Source organism: Pelecanus crispus, chromosome 7, assembly GCF_030463565.1.
Source record: "Pelecanus crispus isolate bPelCri1 chromosome 7, bPelCri1.pri, whole genome shotgun sequence".
Classification (NCBI taxonomy): Eukaryota; Metazoa; Chordata; class Aves; order Pelecaniformes; family Pelecanidae; genus Pelecanus; species Pelecanus crispus.
The window spans coordinates 38496558-38511794 of NC_134649.1; the positions used below are offsets into that span (position 1 = coordinate 38496558).

General features: G+C 40.8%; 1 protein-coding gene across 1 annotated transcript in view; it reads left to right on the forward strand.

Annotated features, from left to right (window-relative positions):
- The window catches only part of CHCHD6 (coiled-coil-helix-coiled-coil-helix domain containing 6), a 116055-nt gene that overhangs the window by 29434 nt on the left and 71384 nt on the right, over positions 1–15237 (forward strand). The window contains 2 exon segments of the mRNA XM_075713593.1: positions 6291–6311; positions 11843–11926. Of these exon segments, the coding sequence (XP_075569708.1) occupies positions 6291–6311; positions 11843–11926 (105 nt within the window).

The following is a 15237-nucleotide window of genomic DNA, read 5'->3' on the forward strand; positions in this document are numbered from 1 at the left end:
TCTTTCTTGAATTGCATGACAGTTCTTCACACCTGTCTTCAGGGTTCTGTGATACTCTGAACTGGATTGACTCTTCAATTTGCAAACTCATGAAGCATGAATTTTAGCTCTGTCAGGTCATCTGACTAGCTTTAAAATAGTGTATGCTCTAAATATAGCAAATTTCAAGCTTCTTGCTTTTGATCAAAAGGCCCAGGAGTAAATAATTCTCTGGTTCCTTAGCATGAGACATCATTTTTGAGCTTCAGGAGCTCCACTGAGAGTGAAATGTTGTTTTCTTTTCCTAAGAAAAATTCCTCACTGTGCTTAACTCTTCCTGCTGCACCCAGTCTATACACTCTTCTCAACAGCAGCAACACCTGGTTTGTTATCCTTGCTGAGAGACTACCAGGTACTGTTCCTTCATAGTAAGAGAGAATGGTCTCCACCCACCCCATATTTTTCCAAGCCATCTGCCTTGAGCAAGAGTGTTGCATTGCCCAGTAAATGGGCATCGAATCAGCATTGAATTCTTGTAGTTCTTACAAACATTAAGCAGTTGCACAGTGTGGAAAACTGCTGTTTGCAAATTGTCCTATCAAATGGAAATCAAAATTTTGCTGGCAGTGACATAGATTTGCAAGCTGCTTTTGATACAATCATGCCCTGGAGATTGCAATGTGAAAATAAAGAATACAGTTTTACAATAGCCTGAAATCCTTGTTGTTGCTGAATCTACACTCTTCTTTTTTATTTCATTATGATACACTTGGACTTCATTAAAAGATGCAACCTTGCAGCGTTTTCTCTGATCACAGCCTTGTGAGGAGCTGAGAGTGCATGTATTTGAGAACCAGTATATTCTCTTCTTAAAACACACAGTGGGTTGCAAGTGCTTTGGAAGCAAGAGTCAGAGTCTCTAGTGGACATTTTGTCTGTAGCTCAAAACCGCAACTTAATTGGCAGCCTTTTCATAATACTGACTGTGGCCTAGGATGTAGGGAATGCTGCAGGCGAAGACTGAGGTACATTTTCAGAACTGGTTGTGGGGAAACCTAGTGCTGACTGGATGTCTCTCTTTAGTGATCACAGAAATGAGGGCGATTGCGGTAAAGTTCCTCATTTCTGTGGTTTTTCTTTTCCGGGTACTCTCTGATTAATCTTTCTACATATTTTCATTCCATTTTACTCTCGAGGTAACACCTTACTACAAGCATGATTGTCTATGTGTACTGGCCCAGACCATTTATTTTGAGTCTCCTGTGCTTTTGGTGGTCCTTTCTGTAAGGCTTTGGAATCTGCTTGATTTATACTAAATGTTGATTACTGTATGTCTTTCCCACGTACCTCTTGGCAAACTGGTAGGTTGCATTCTGCCCCCAGAAAGATACCAAACCTGTAATGCTGTGTAAAGCGTGCTTTGCGTACGTCTGGGATGAAAGAGCAGGGAGAACAGGAAAATTTACAAGACTGTCAAAGTGGGTAAAAATGTAAACTGTGATGTTTGAAAGTGCACCTGACTCTCCACCTGCAGAAGGATTCATAGAGACTGACAGGGGATGGATGATCATGACTGAAGGCTTTCAAGAATTTTCATACTGAACCACGTAATTAAGACAGTGTTTGCCTGTATTAAAAAACAGCCCCAAAGTCAACTGTATTTCTCTTAGACTGTGTAGTATTTGATATCTTTTTTTAAAATCAAAAGAAATTAGATTTCTAATCTTGTGGCAGGAACTCTGTATTCACTGTACTATACTGAACCTGTATCCATTGGATGGTGCCTATAAATATCTGTTTTGTTCAGAGGCAGGTAAAAATTGCTTGTGGTGTCTGGGAGGAAGTGTGGGAAGGGAATTCCTTCTGAACTCACATGGTTCATCATTTTTGCTGCTTGGAGGCACATGGGTTGATTATGTGTGTCATCTTGATTTTTTGCAAAACAGTGGTCATGTTTGAAGTACTATGTTTGACTCGGAAGCTAATATATTTGGTATTTAAGAATCTGGCAAGAGAAAGCTATGTCCCCATATGCATGCACAGAAATGAGATTGGGATTTAAGCATGCGTAACTGTTATTTTCCCCCGTCTGTCCTATCCCTAGAAAGCCATATGCCACCCTTAGGCTAGCATAATGGGAGTCTGTATTAATGATTATGAGCTAGAAATAATCCAAGAAGAGTTGAGTGGCCTTTGATTCTAGCTTTATGAGAAAATACCTCATTGACTCAGTAGAGTCTGAAATGTGTCTCCCAAATAGAAACTCATAATTAATATAGAATTTCATGATGCCCTCTTTTGGGTTGGTTTTTTGGGGTTTGTTGGTTGGTTGGGTTTTTTGTTTGTTGGTTTAGGGTTTTTTTTTTTTTTTTTGCTAAATTGGTCAGGGACTTGGAGATTCTTAGGTCTAACAGGCAGAGTGGGAATTTAAGCAAGGAAGTAAAAATTTAGAGGGAGTTGTTGACTCGCCTGCTATCAGAAATAAGCATCTTGAGTATACATCTCTAGAGAGCCTACACTCTGCAAGATTTCTATAGACATTAAATGCCTTGTCTGTTGGCAGTCTACAAAATGAAAACTCTGTATGTATGCATGTATAGAAGTGGTGATGGGAAAAGGAGAATGTGGGAATGAGCTGAAGTATTAAAGTAGGCAATGAAAGCAGATGGTTTACTTTGGATTTTATAAAATAGGTTTCTCTTTATTTTGTTTTAAACGAAAACTATCAACTGTCAGCATTGCAAACCTATTTGCAGCAATGCCATAAGTATTAGAAGTGCAGTTGTCCCTGAATCATAAAAGGGCAGAGGGGTTTTCTGCTGCTTCCCATCTTCATGTTTATAGAATTGTGTATGCTCTGTATACATTAGAGTTGAGCAATTTCATCACAGCCTTTCCTCAAAATTGATTGCTGTTCAGTGTCTCTTCCTGCTTCCTCTCCCTTGTCAGTTGGTTACATCTCTGACTCTCATTACATTTAATATTGGTGCTGCTTCAATTTTCCATTAAACTGGAAGCGTTTGAGGGTCTGGAGTGGATACTGAATGGCTAGATATATTCTTTAAATACTTTAATTCCTATCATCATGGAAAAGTTTAGAGCTGGATTATTGCCTTAGGAAGAAATGACTCTTTGCTCATTCAGTGATGAAGTCTGGTCATCAAGATGTTAGAATATGTGCTGCAGAGCTCTTCAGATACTGACATGAGTGCAAAAGTTGTTGCCAGCAGCTGTCTTGGGTTTTGGGCACCTGCTGCCTCTCGTTTCTCGCATCTCCCACTCTATCTTCCACTCGCAAAGTTGGCAGTGCCCCTAAAAAGACTCTGTATTGAGTTCTTAAGTAGGAGATCTCTACCAAGCTGGTAGTCTGGATTCCTAAGTTGTTGGTCACGCTGTAGTGAAATTAGTTATATGACAGTTATTCACTATGGATATCTGGGGTGAAGCTGGTTCCAGTCAGGTTACAAAGGCACTGCCTCTCCTAAGGCTGATGCTTTATCATGTTGATCCCTTCCTCCCTCACCACCAATTGCAGAACTGATTTGATCGCTCACTACCATTTTTACCTTTGCCCAGACCATGGCAGACATGAGTGATGTGCCCGTTATGGCAGTCACATATGGGTGATGTGGCATATAGGTTTAGGAAAAGATGCTGGAAATTGTCCGTATGTGCAAAATACTAATTTGGCGCTATGTTCTTGATTTCATTGGACTGTTGATACATATGCGGGAAAGCATCCTCTGCCTGAATAATTAGTGCTCAAATGTGAAATTTTCAGAAGGACAGATGCATTACTTGTAGTTCCTATATCTAGCCAGAGTCTCCTTCAAGTGGACTGTGTCATCTTTTTCCCCCCGTCTAAATACCTAAGACAGGGGTTGCTGGTTTGGCCTGAGATCCTGTTTCAATAACCTTTGGCCTCTGATACTGTCAAGAGGAATATCTTGATTTGGTTTTGACCCTGAACAATGAAGTCTAGTATTTATTCAGCTTCCTGTGATTGCTATCCAGTGGGTTACCTGGAAGAGAAATGGACCTTTGTTTTAGCAGAAGAGTTCAACAGTATTGACCAAGGGTGCTGAAAGATGGCTTGTGTCCCAGGGCTGGGATTATAAAACTCACAAGCTCCCAGCTGGGAGCTGGAAGTGAAACTCACTTGGTTAGGAAGCAAGGAACCCAGATGTTGCTCATTTCTTAAACAGTTTACTTAAACATTGAAAATATTAGTGGACATGCTGTGTCTTGTATTATCAGTCAAAGTTGGTAAATGCAGGTCTACAAAGAGATCTTGGCACATGCTTAGGAGGTAGCAAAACTTAAACCAGTAGCCCTCTTGAGTTTTCATTTTTGTATTATTTTATTATTATATTTTATTTAGTCTGTGCTTCACTCCAGATGTAGTTATTTTTTTCCCAGCACAGCAATATGTCCTACTGCATCTACACCTGTTTTAATTTTCCGGTTTCCATTCAGTGGGGTGTATCTGTCTATTCTTGCAGTAATAATTTTTCCCCCCTCCTGAAAGGTGACAAAATTAAAGCTGTTAGCAGTACCTGCAGAAGAGATGCCTTGTGGTTAGTAACAGTGTTACTTTTCTTAAAACTGTAATTCTGCTATTTTGCATTATATCTTATAGGGGTATAAGAGGGACCACCTATCAGTGACAGGGCTGATTCCTTCTTCTTCCTTTCTTTGTCAGCAACTGTCCAGTGCCACTGAGTTAGTACCTTGTGTTCATTTTGTCACGCAAGCGTTTGTCCACCAGGAATGTGACAGTTAATGGCTTAGGCACCCCAGGGATGACAGATGTAAATCCAGTAAAGAGGTACCGGTGTGCATGACCTACCTGCTGAAATAACAGCATGCACCATAAAGAGCCCTGTGTTCCTCCTGTCCATCTGCTGAGGACGGACAGCCTTGCAACTGCTAAAATGTAAAAACAAAACTAAGCGCATCTGTCCTGACTGTAAAAATCAGCAGGAAGAAAAATGTTATTCAAATCAGGCTTTTGTCAAGATTGGTCAGTGATTATCGGTGAACACCTGTTGTATATTGGTTTGTTCGGCCAAGGACTTGATGCCAGTATATTAAACCTGTCTGCAGAAAGGGGGGAATTGGCTTCCCCCAGTTGAACTGTAGATGTTTGGTTCCAGCCCTCTCAGCTGTTTCAAAGGATGAAGATGGACGACACACATAGCTGATGACACATCATCCCACAGTTACCTGAAGTAGTCACTCTGTGCCATTAAAATGACAGCAGATCCCATAAACACATTGCACTCCACCGTCTGCTCCCTCTGGCACTGAACTATGACCAAGAGGAAAGTTCGTCCTGCCCTGTCAACTCCCCTCAAATAAATAATCATAATAAAAAAGGCCAGCCTTTCTGAAGTTCCTGCCTAGTGAATGTGCTGCTGATTGAATGTAGCCCTGAGAGGCAGGGAAGGCTTGCAGCCCTTGACAACAAATGAGAGCTGTGGCTGCCTCATAAATGCCTTGGCTTCAGAAGGAGGTGGTTATGGGTATGAAATGTTTATCATCTTGTACTTGCTGGGTTACTGTGTAAATAAAAAGTAGTAATAAGTAAATAAGAGGTGATACTGCAGCCTGCTTCGTCTGCTTGTCTTCATACCTAAGTAGGCTTGCCAACAAAAGAAGGAGCAGGTGGAGGCAGCTTGGGTTTCACAGAGGTTTGGGCTGTGTGCTAAAGATGTGTTCAGCTGCCTGTGAAGGAGGATCTGGTTGGAAATCTGATCAGTCAACTGGCTTTCTATTAGGAAGCACTCTTTGAAATTGTCCAGTAAAGATGACTTGCTATGTAGGTCAGCTTGTGCATTCAAAAATGCCCTTGGAAAAGGATACTTGTTCTTTGCAGGTAATTTGGAAACAGCGCAGTTGTTGGCCACCTCCTTTTGAGTATGCCCAGCACTGCCGCGTTTGTTGGTGCGCGTTGTGGGTATCAGCATCTCTAACATTGTGCAGCGCCTTGCATGACTTCCTGAAACTGGCTGCTTCACAGCTGTCTTTACTTAGCTTCCACCCTACGGGCGATCCTGCAGCAGTCTTTGGGGGCTTTGCTTTGTTTTTATTTTTGGGGGTGCATGTGCTTTTGTTTTGCTTTAATAGCACAGTTCCCAACAGGGGACAGCACTGCACTGCTTAGAGATGCTTGTCATTTTTAAGGAACTTTTCTAAACTTGTCATCCTGAAAGCTATATTGTGCAGCAGCAGGCGGCCTCCATAAATCACTGATTTCTCTTTTTCTTCTCTTTCCCTTCCTTTCTCTCTTGCACTCTCTTTATTCCAAGCCTGCGGATTTGGACGCCTGGGTAAGCTCTCTTTTTTTGTCTGGATCTTGCTTATTCCAAGTGTCATGTTGTTACTGCGTGCGTACAGATTGTTATTGCTGAGCACAGATGCAGGATTTTATTTTCTGTCATTACATTTTAAAAGGTGTTCAGCTAGAAAATTGCATATTATTTCCTCCATAAAGATTTTCACTGGTTCCTTTTGTGTAGCTTACAGCTGCTGAAACCAAACTTGATCTGGTGATGTGTGTTGTTGGCTAAGAGAGTAGCAGAAACAGGAGGAAATGAAGGTTACACCAGTACTGTTTTTTAAGGCCATGAATCTGCATCTGGGTTCTAAACCAAAACAAAACCCAGTCACCTGCCTTCAACAGAATGAGAGAAAGTACAAAAAGCAAGTGATTTTGTAGGCCTCACGTGTTTGGAGTAGTGACTGCAGACGACTCCACATTAGTGGTGATATTTCTGCTGATGCAAGTGGAAGTTGAGTCAAGGCTCCCCCATGGTTACTTGTCTGGTACAAGCCTCCCTGCGAAGTTCTGCCGTTCGGTCTCAGGCATGATGTGCGCAAGCTGCCTCTTGCTGTTTCAGTGTTGCCCTAGGCTTGGTCAGGAAAATGCCAGCTAGCTAATTTGGAGCTAGTTCTGTTCTTCAGTGCATTGCTGTCAATTCCTTCTTCTAGTCTTGGAGCCTTTAATAGCATTTGTTTTTCTCCCCTGCCACCTGGACTGCTACCAGGACTGGAAGAGACATGGGAAAGCATGAGGTATAAGAATTTGCAGTTGTGAAGTGTGGCAAGCTGAGGTACCCAGCCAAAACATCTCTGCTGTGCTGCTACAGAGATGTTACTGGATACCTTTGGGGGAAGCTGATAACTCCTCTCAGCAAAGACAGGATGATGTAGAAACAAGGCATTTGATAGAGACTTAAGGACCTTTCCTTTATCCTTGTAGCTTCTTTCTCTGGATTGCCTCCGACTGATTCTCTAGGCGTCATCTCACTAGTTCGTCTGTGACTGGTGAATGTGTTTTGCCAAGAAGATAAATATTTTTGCGATAATCTTGCCAAGTGCTGTGACTTGCCTTTGAGGGAGTTCTTTATAGATTAAGGTATGGACCTTTTCTTCTAGGTTGACTTGCCCTTTGCAGAGAGAGGTTTTTTTTTTTTTCTTCTTCCAGTAGAGTCTTCTCCATGCCCTCTCCCCAAATCCCAGGATCGCAACAGTACTGCAGAGACAGACAGTCTGATGGTAGCAGTCAGCTGTGGGCTGTGCTATTGCTGCGCTTTATTCCTGGGTGCCACATTCTCAACTGTAATCTGACCCTGCCAAGAAGGTCTTTTTTCCAAGCAGATTTCCCTCTTAGTTTTCACATTTAACAAGGTGATGAGAAGGATTAAAAATAATAAAAATCTGGTGATATTTTGTGGTGGGCAAAGCCAAAGCTAAGCTGTGAATGGATGTAGCTAGAGTGAAGCCCAGCTCTAGAACATCAGTTGCAGTCTGATGTGTTGCTTGGTGTCAGTTCAGGACAAGGCTAAGAGTGTCTGGCTTTGTTCATAGAGAATGAACCAGTAATATTTCATTACCTCAATTAAGAGGCTTGTAAAATATTTCTTTTGGCCTGCCTGTCAGCTAGCAGGCCAGTGCTTGAATTCTTTAGTTGAGCCAGTATGAATGCATAGCTTTAGAAATGTGCTTTCACAGTTTGTTTCTAAATCGGTTATTTGATAAAGGGAGAGGAGGAGGTAGGGAATCACACATGACTCTGCCTGAGCTGTTTGTCACTGTTCAAAGCAGCACTGAGATAACCTGAAAAACTTTGGGCTGTGGAAAAAGTGTAGAGATAAAGGTAGGAAGAATTTGAAAGACCCCGCAACTGGTCCATGGATCCATGCCCATGGAAGCGGTAGTAGCATGCTAGTAGTATACCTTCACTGTCCTTTTGTAAGAATGCAACGCTTGTAACTTCTGACACCATCACAGGGAATTCTTGAGCATTTCCTAAATATATCTTACACCTAGTTTTTGTACAGAGGGCAATTGCCTATTGCATACGTTCTCTTTTGCAAATACGTGCTGTCCCATGCTACTTTTCTAAATTTTGGGTGCATTTGTGTGTGCTACAACTAACTACACTCTTCCTCCCCTCCTTCTCTTTTGTTTCTGTCTTCACACTCCTTGGACATCACACTCTCTGCTGTGTTCTACACTACAATTTCTTACATGTCATCTCTGGGCTTTGGTCATCTCTTGCATGATATGTTCAAGCTCAGATGTAGCTTCTGCAGCGCGGATGTGAAATGCAACTTTCTGATATATGATTTTCAAACCAGTATGTTATCACGCATGTCTTCCCTTCTCCTTCCTTCTTTAGTTCTAAAGGCATTTGTGAAAAGTGTATCTGATGCTTTGTTTGGCACCTGCAATCTCAATCCCCTGTGAAATTGTAATCATCTCCATAGCAGCCTGTTCTGTCTGGGACATCACAGGCTTCTGACTTCAGGTAGGGAATAAGCAGCAGGACTAGAGGAACTTTTAATAAATATCCTGTATTCATACAAAATGTCCCTTGTTGCCTAACCCAGTTTGGAACAGTGAGTATTTCAAATGACACATGCTCTGACTGTACCATTCATACTTCAAACATCATCATAAAGTGTACTAAATTTTCTAGTAATAACAGCTGGGGATAGAGGGACACAGAAAGCAACTTTCAAGCAGATCTGTCACAAATAGAATATTTCTCAGTATACTTCAATGCACTGAAACACCAGCAGCTCTTGAAAACAAGCAAGGCATTGAAAATGTTTGAGTTGTGAGTAAAAGTTTTCTCTGCAACCTCTGGTTCATCATACAACTTAGGGGCAATAAGTGGGACATAATGAGAGATAATATGGGAGAAATTACTTAGGGGGAAGAATGATGAGTATACTGAGGTCTCTGCAGTTGGGAGATCCAGTTTTGATTCTTTGATAACTGTTTTGAAAGATCCTAGGGAAGTCACTAACAGAATGGCTGTCGGCTGCAGGGTGCATCAGTGTGGAGGCATTATTCAGTGTGGAGGCATTATTCACTGTGGGCATCCCAGCTCCAGTCAGGTCTGCTTGGGAGTCCATGGGTCATCATCATGCAGATCAGCACACCTCTAATGTGTCTGCATCTCAGCACCCTACTTGAGAGATTAGGTATTTGGTTTGTGTTCCCTTCCAGAGGTGTCATATGGGTAAATACGCTAAATTTCTTGGTGAATGAGGTCAGGCAAGCTCACAGGTTGAAAAGATGAGTGGGTGTGTGGGTACATGGATCCATGTCTTGCCAGAAACAGAATAAAGCCTCTTGCCCACCAGTATTGTTACATGTATTGGTTTTGTGCTCCCAGAATAGTCTGCTACCCCAGGAGAGTATCACTGACACATAATTAATTTATTTAGATTAAGCAGAAACTTTCTTGCATTTTTAAGAGTTCATCTTTTGACTCTTTTGTTTTGGTTTTTTCTTGTCTTACACTTCAGACAAAAAGCACTTTCCATCTGAATTGTGCAGAGGGGTCAGTATTATGTTACTCTTCTTTCTTTTCCTTACTTATTTTCTCCTTAAGGAAATACAAGTCACTTTTTTAATAATCTGATTTTATGGGTGTCATGCAGAATATCAGCAGGAGAATCAGGGTCCTTTGGTCATCCACCAGACCACCCTGCTGTCTTAGATCTGTTTCATTTCAGTTGAAATTGCTTAGTCCTTTTCTGTATAGAAGATGGATATTGGTTCAGAAGGATAGCTATGGTTCTCCTATCTGAAAATGGTAATAATTTTGTCACTTACAAAGTGCCCATCAGTGCCCCTACTGTTGCTGTTGCTGCTACATGTATGGGGCAGCTCATTCTCATCCCTATCCCTGTCCTATTTCAGCTGTTTTGTGCGCTGGAAGATATATAGGAGCTCTGGTTAAACCAAAGCCAGAGATTTTGCCTTCGATCAAGTGTCTTTGAGAGCAAGAGGATTTAGATAGGAGTCTATAGTGCTTGAGCCTTACCGTGGCCCTGTTGGCTGGGCTGGGATGACAAACAAGGGGACCAAAATACTTCTTTTTCCTTTAAAAACAACCAAACAGATGACACCACCACCACACCCCTAAAGCCCCCCTATTTCATGTACTCCTTTTCTTGCTTGCTTATCAACTGTCCCTCACTGCCTAGCTTAAAATCTCTTCTGAGCCCTATTACAGCACTGTATTTCCATCAGCAGGGGAGCAAAAAGAAAGAAATGCGCAGCAACTTGCTTTCAGATGTAATTTTTCTCGCTAACAATAGCTGTTGGCCGTAAAATGACATGTCTGAGCTCACGGGGATGTTTCTGTCCCAGCTGCTTAATCATATTGGACCAGCATTTTCTGTGATTGTACCATCATCATTAAAAGTTAAGAGCAATGCTGCTGGGATGCTATAGATTAGCAGGGTTTGTGTTCATGTTAAACAGGCTAATAATTCTGGTTTTGAAAGGTCTTCTGCCTGGTGATAACTGATGTGGCCCCGGAGATTTTTGGGGATGGGGGAAGAAAAACAAGTGCCATTCTTCTTGCTATTGTTGCTTGTTATTTTTAAACTTAAGAAGTTAGGTTCAGTTCCATCAGTGCCATGTTTTCTTAATGCTAGTTCAGCTTAGGGGTGGGAATGCAATGAAATGCTCCTGGTTGTAAAGAGCTAAAAGGCAAAAGCTGTTGCTGTAACCACACAGACTTTTTTTTAATAGAGCACTGTCTAGTTGATGACCAACTTATGCTTAAGCATGTGCTTGTATTCCAAGTTTGCTGTTTCAGAAGTGTTGCACTTATACTTTGGAAGATGGAAGAGATTCTCTGCCACCCATCTCCTCTCCAAATCTGCAGCACCCAGCCAGAGGAACTCTGGGGGTGCTGGTGGTGTATGCACAGAGAGCCTGTGGAGAGTACTTAATTATTAGGGTACTCCTGTGTATGTCTGTGAAAGCAAATGCATGGCCAGTGAGAATGTGTGGTACCATAAAAATGTTACAACGTAGCCTTGTATTTCAGATTTTCCTCATGATTGTAGGGATGTGTTAAATCTATAGAAGTTTTCTGACACTCCAAGGGGCAAGTGTTTATGAAGTGGAGGATTTGAGGTTTATTTTTAAGGTAAGGTGAAAAATATTGAAGTGGAGTAATAAACATCATGATTCGTGAAAAACAAAGACTTGGATAAGGTGGAGTTCTGAAGAAGGCAATAGGAAGGTGTCCCCTTTCTATGATTATATGTTTTCATTTAATAAGGAGAAATAAAATGAAGGTTATAAATTTGAGTGTGATACTAATAAGAGTGTTTCAAACTTGTGGGGATAATCCAAAATGAACTGCAATACTGAAGGTTTGTAGTTCCACGGAGAGGAATCCCATACACCAGTCCTGAGCAATGATTTTTTTTTTTTTTTTTTTTTTTTGGTTCCTTCCAGTCTGCATCCCATGTGCTTTCCTAGCACTCACACTTTTTATTTTTAATTTCTTCTTCTACTCATGCTCTTTTGTTCTTCTTCCCAGGCCGTGGAGCTGCAAGGCAGGGAGACAGAGTTGAAGCGACAAGAGGCCTTCTATAAAGAGCAGTTGGCCCGCATTGAGAGGAAGGTAAGGCTAAGTTGTCTTCTATTTGTAGCCTCTGCATACTAATGGGATCGGATGCAGATCTGTGTGCATCCAAAGAGTAGAGAAACAAGAAGCGTTGTGCTGAAACCTGGAACTGTCAGCTCCCAGTATCTATCTGCCCCCCACCCCTTACATAGTTAAGTGATGAAAAAGCTGTACAAACCAAATCTTTTGACCAACTTGCATTTGAAAGATAAGGGGGTTTTAGCTGGATGATTTTTAAAAAAAGACTTCTAGTAGTTTAAACTTTATTTTCCTTTTCACCATGGGGTTTAGGTGAAAGCTAAATTGAAAAAAACAAGTGCCCTGTTTTTTTATTCCTTTTGTTAAAAAACCTTTCCTAAATTAAAAAAAAAAAAAACCCACACAAATCTTGCTATAAATATAAATTAAAATTGTATTATTAATTTTTCTCTTGGGAGTCCAACAGTTCAAAGAGTGGTGCTGCAGTGCACTGCCTGCTTCTTGCTGGATAAGCCTTTGAAATGAACATGATTTAAAGAGACACTGTCAAGCATCTTTTAAGCCTGAAATGACCTTTGAAAATCCATTTAGGGATTTGAATCTCTCCCCTAAACGTGGGATTTGCTTCTCTGTTTAATTGTTTACCATGATGAGTTTTTAAAAATTGATGCCATAAAAATAGGAGCAGCCATGCTGTTCCTTATGAACTAATGCATTTTTCACTTCCTGGCAAAATGAAATAATGTTATAAGTAGTCTTCATTTTTTAATAAATGTGGAGAATAATCTTCTCCAATTTGAAGCAATTAGACCTCCTGACAGGGAGTTGCATACATCCGACTTGTAGCTGTGTTATGTGACTAAAAAGAAATGCAAACAATGAAGAAGGTGGGTTGTAAAGAGACACAGAAATCAATCAGCTTTACTACCAACACGTAGCATGATGGTGGATATGGAACATGGGAAAATTGCAGATTATAGAAACGGTAGGAAACTGTCGGCACATCTATTCCCCTTCTCATTCCCTGCTACTGCATGATTGTCCATGCAGCATTTTTTTTTTTAAGCCATTGATGGTAAAACATGCCCATGAGCAATTTCACATGATACAATTTTGCAACACTTAATCCATACAGTTCATTAAAAAATAAACTGTTAAAACTACCACTCAGTGTTGCACCCAGATTTTTAAATTCTATTTCTAGATAATGGGGATTGTTCAGTGAAATTGCAAACAATCTAGCAGCTATCGTTCTAATTATCGCAGTTGTCCATATGTTCATACGCAAAGGGAATTTTTGCAATTTCTTGGTCTCATGCTGTGTGCTTCTATTATATTCTTCTTTCCGGATCTGGTTTCATGAAGCGGAAACTGCAGGGAAAATCTGTATGTGTGTCTGTCCTTTATGGACAGTGGAGTGGGGAGAAGTTTGTTCCCAGGCTGCATTGTCCTCTTTTTGAAGTCTTTTGTTGTATTTTGTGTTTCCCTTTTCAGGTCCATGTCCCTTGCTGCAGGGTAACTTTTTAAACAAGGTGATGGATATTTTAGTGGAGGATCTTCTCAGGGCAGTAAGGTGGCTTGCCCATAGTCCTATTCAAACTGCAGAGCTGCATAGAAACTATCTTCTAGTTCTTGCATGTACAAAAGCAAGTACATAAAAAGGACAGGTTTTCTTTCCTCTCTTGAAACACTAGATAGTTTCTGACCCTTGAACACTAGCATTTTGCTGGTAATAAAATAGAAGAATGCCTCCAACCGTTAGTCTGGATTGGAGTGGGAGGTGGGGGGGGCTAGAAGGGAGAGGAGAGAAATGTACTTGAAACAGTGTAATAAAGCTTAATTGTATTAGTTTTGAAAAAGGTTTTCGATCTTCTCTGTGGATAATTTTATTCCTATAATGGTTGGAAAGATGGAAAACACAGCACAGAACAATCTTTTTTATTAGCTGTTGCTTTTATATAATTCTGCTTTTATTTGTTGAATACACGCAGGCCTTGACGTTTATTTATTTATTTTTCCTTCCACTGTGCTAAAACCTTCCAACTCAGGCTTAGATATATTTTTATATATCTATGTATATATGTCTGTGTATGTTAGAAAAAAGCTATTGGTAAGGGGTTGAGGTGGGGAGGAGCTCTGAAATAGAAGTTTGCTTTCTCCGCTGTTTTCAGAGGGGATGGTCACTTGGGAGTGTGGTCACTGGTAGTGCGGAGCTGTTGGGCTGGGAGTGAATGGATGTGATGGCTCGGTGTGGAGGCAGAAAAATGAAATTTCTCCTGCTAAGGACCAGGCTGTCAGGAATTCCCCCCTCTCCTCCCCTGCTGTGCCTATCTATAAACCTCAGGTTGGCTTTGTCCCCACTTCTGCATAGTAACAGAATCAGCGGTAGGAGACTTAGAGATTTGTTTTTGAAGGATGTTTTGAACTGTTGATGTTGAGAACTAAGTACCTTCCCGGTAGGATGCTAAGAATAATTGTGTTATATACTCCTTACAACATAGTAGCTGCTGCACGGAATCAAACACAGAGACTGTCCTGTTTCTTTTGACAGTGGTCAGTTTTCAAAGACTTTGAAGGAAGATGCAAAAAAACCTCACCAAAACAAAACAACAAAAAAAACTTTCAGAAAACAACCTTGAGAAGAGTGTTCCTAAGTGTTGTCAGTTGGAGGCTGACACATGCCCTGCTGCAAAAGAGTTTATTTTCATTCAGTATTTTTATTCACTGTAATGGAACTTGGATTACTGCCATCGTTCTTCTACATGTCTTGGACATTTTTCCTGAAGCCTTGTTTAGCTCTTTGCCTCCAATATCATGTGGCAGTGTGTGCCACAGGTTAACTTATATACTCTATAAGTTCTCTGTTACCAGTTTCAAATACTTTTTTTCCATTAATATCCTTTATGTGAAAGAGATAAAAGGAATTCTCTTCATTATTCATTATCTATAGACTTCCAGTTCCCTCTTTTACCTTCCCATTAAGCTGAGCAGTTCTCACCTTTTCAGCCTCTGGTTGTGTGAATGATTTTTTTTTCCAGGTTTCTCATTCTACTTGTTTGTCTTGGGGCCCTTTCCCCCTTGCGGCTCTGTCTTTGAGATGTATTGACCAGAATTGAACTCAGTAGTTCCCGTGAATGCAGCAGATTGTGTGAATACATTATCCTTTTATTTTGTAATCTCTGAAAGAGTACTGTAATCTACTGGACAGAGCACAGAATTGAAAGCAAAAAACTGCTCATTTTCTAATAGTGTTTCTCTTTAGGGAGTTTGAAACAATTACTTAGTCCGTCTATCTTAGTTATTCCATCTATATGATAGAATAGCTTATA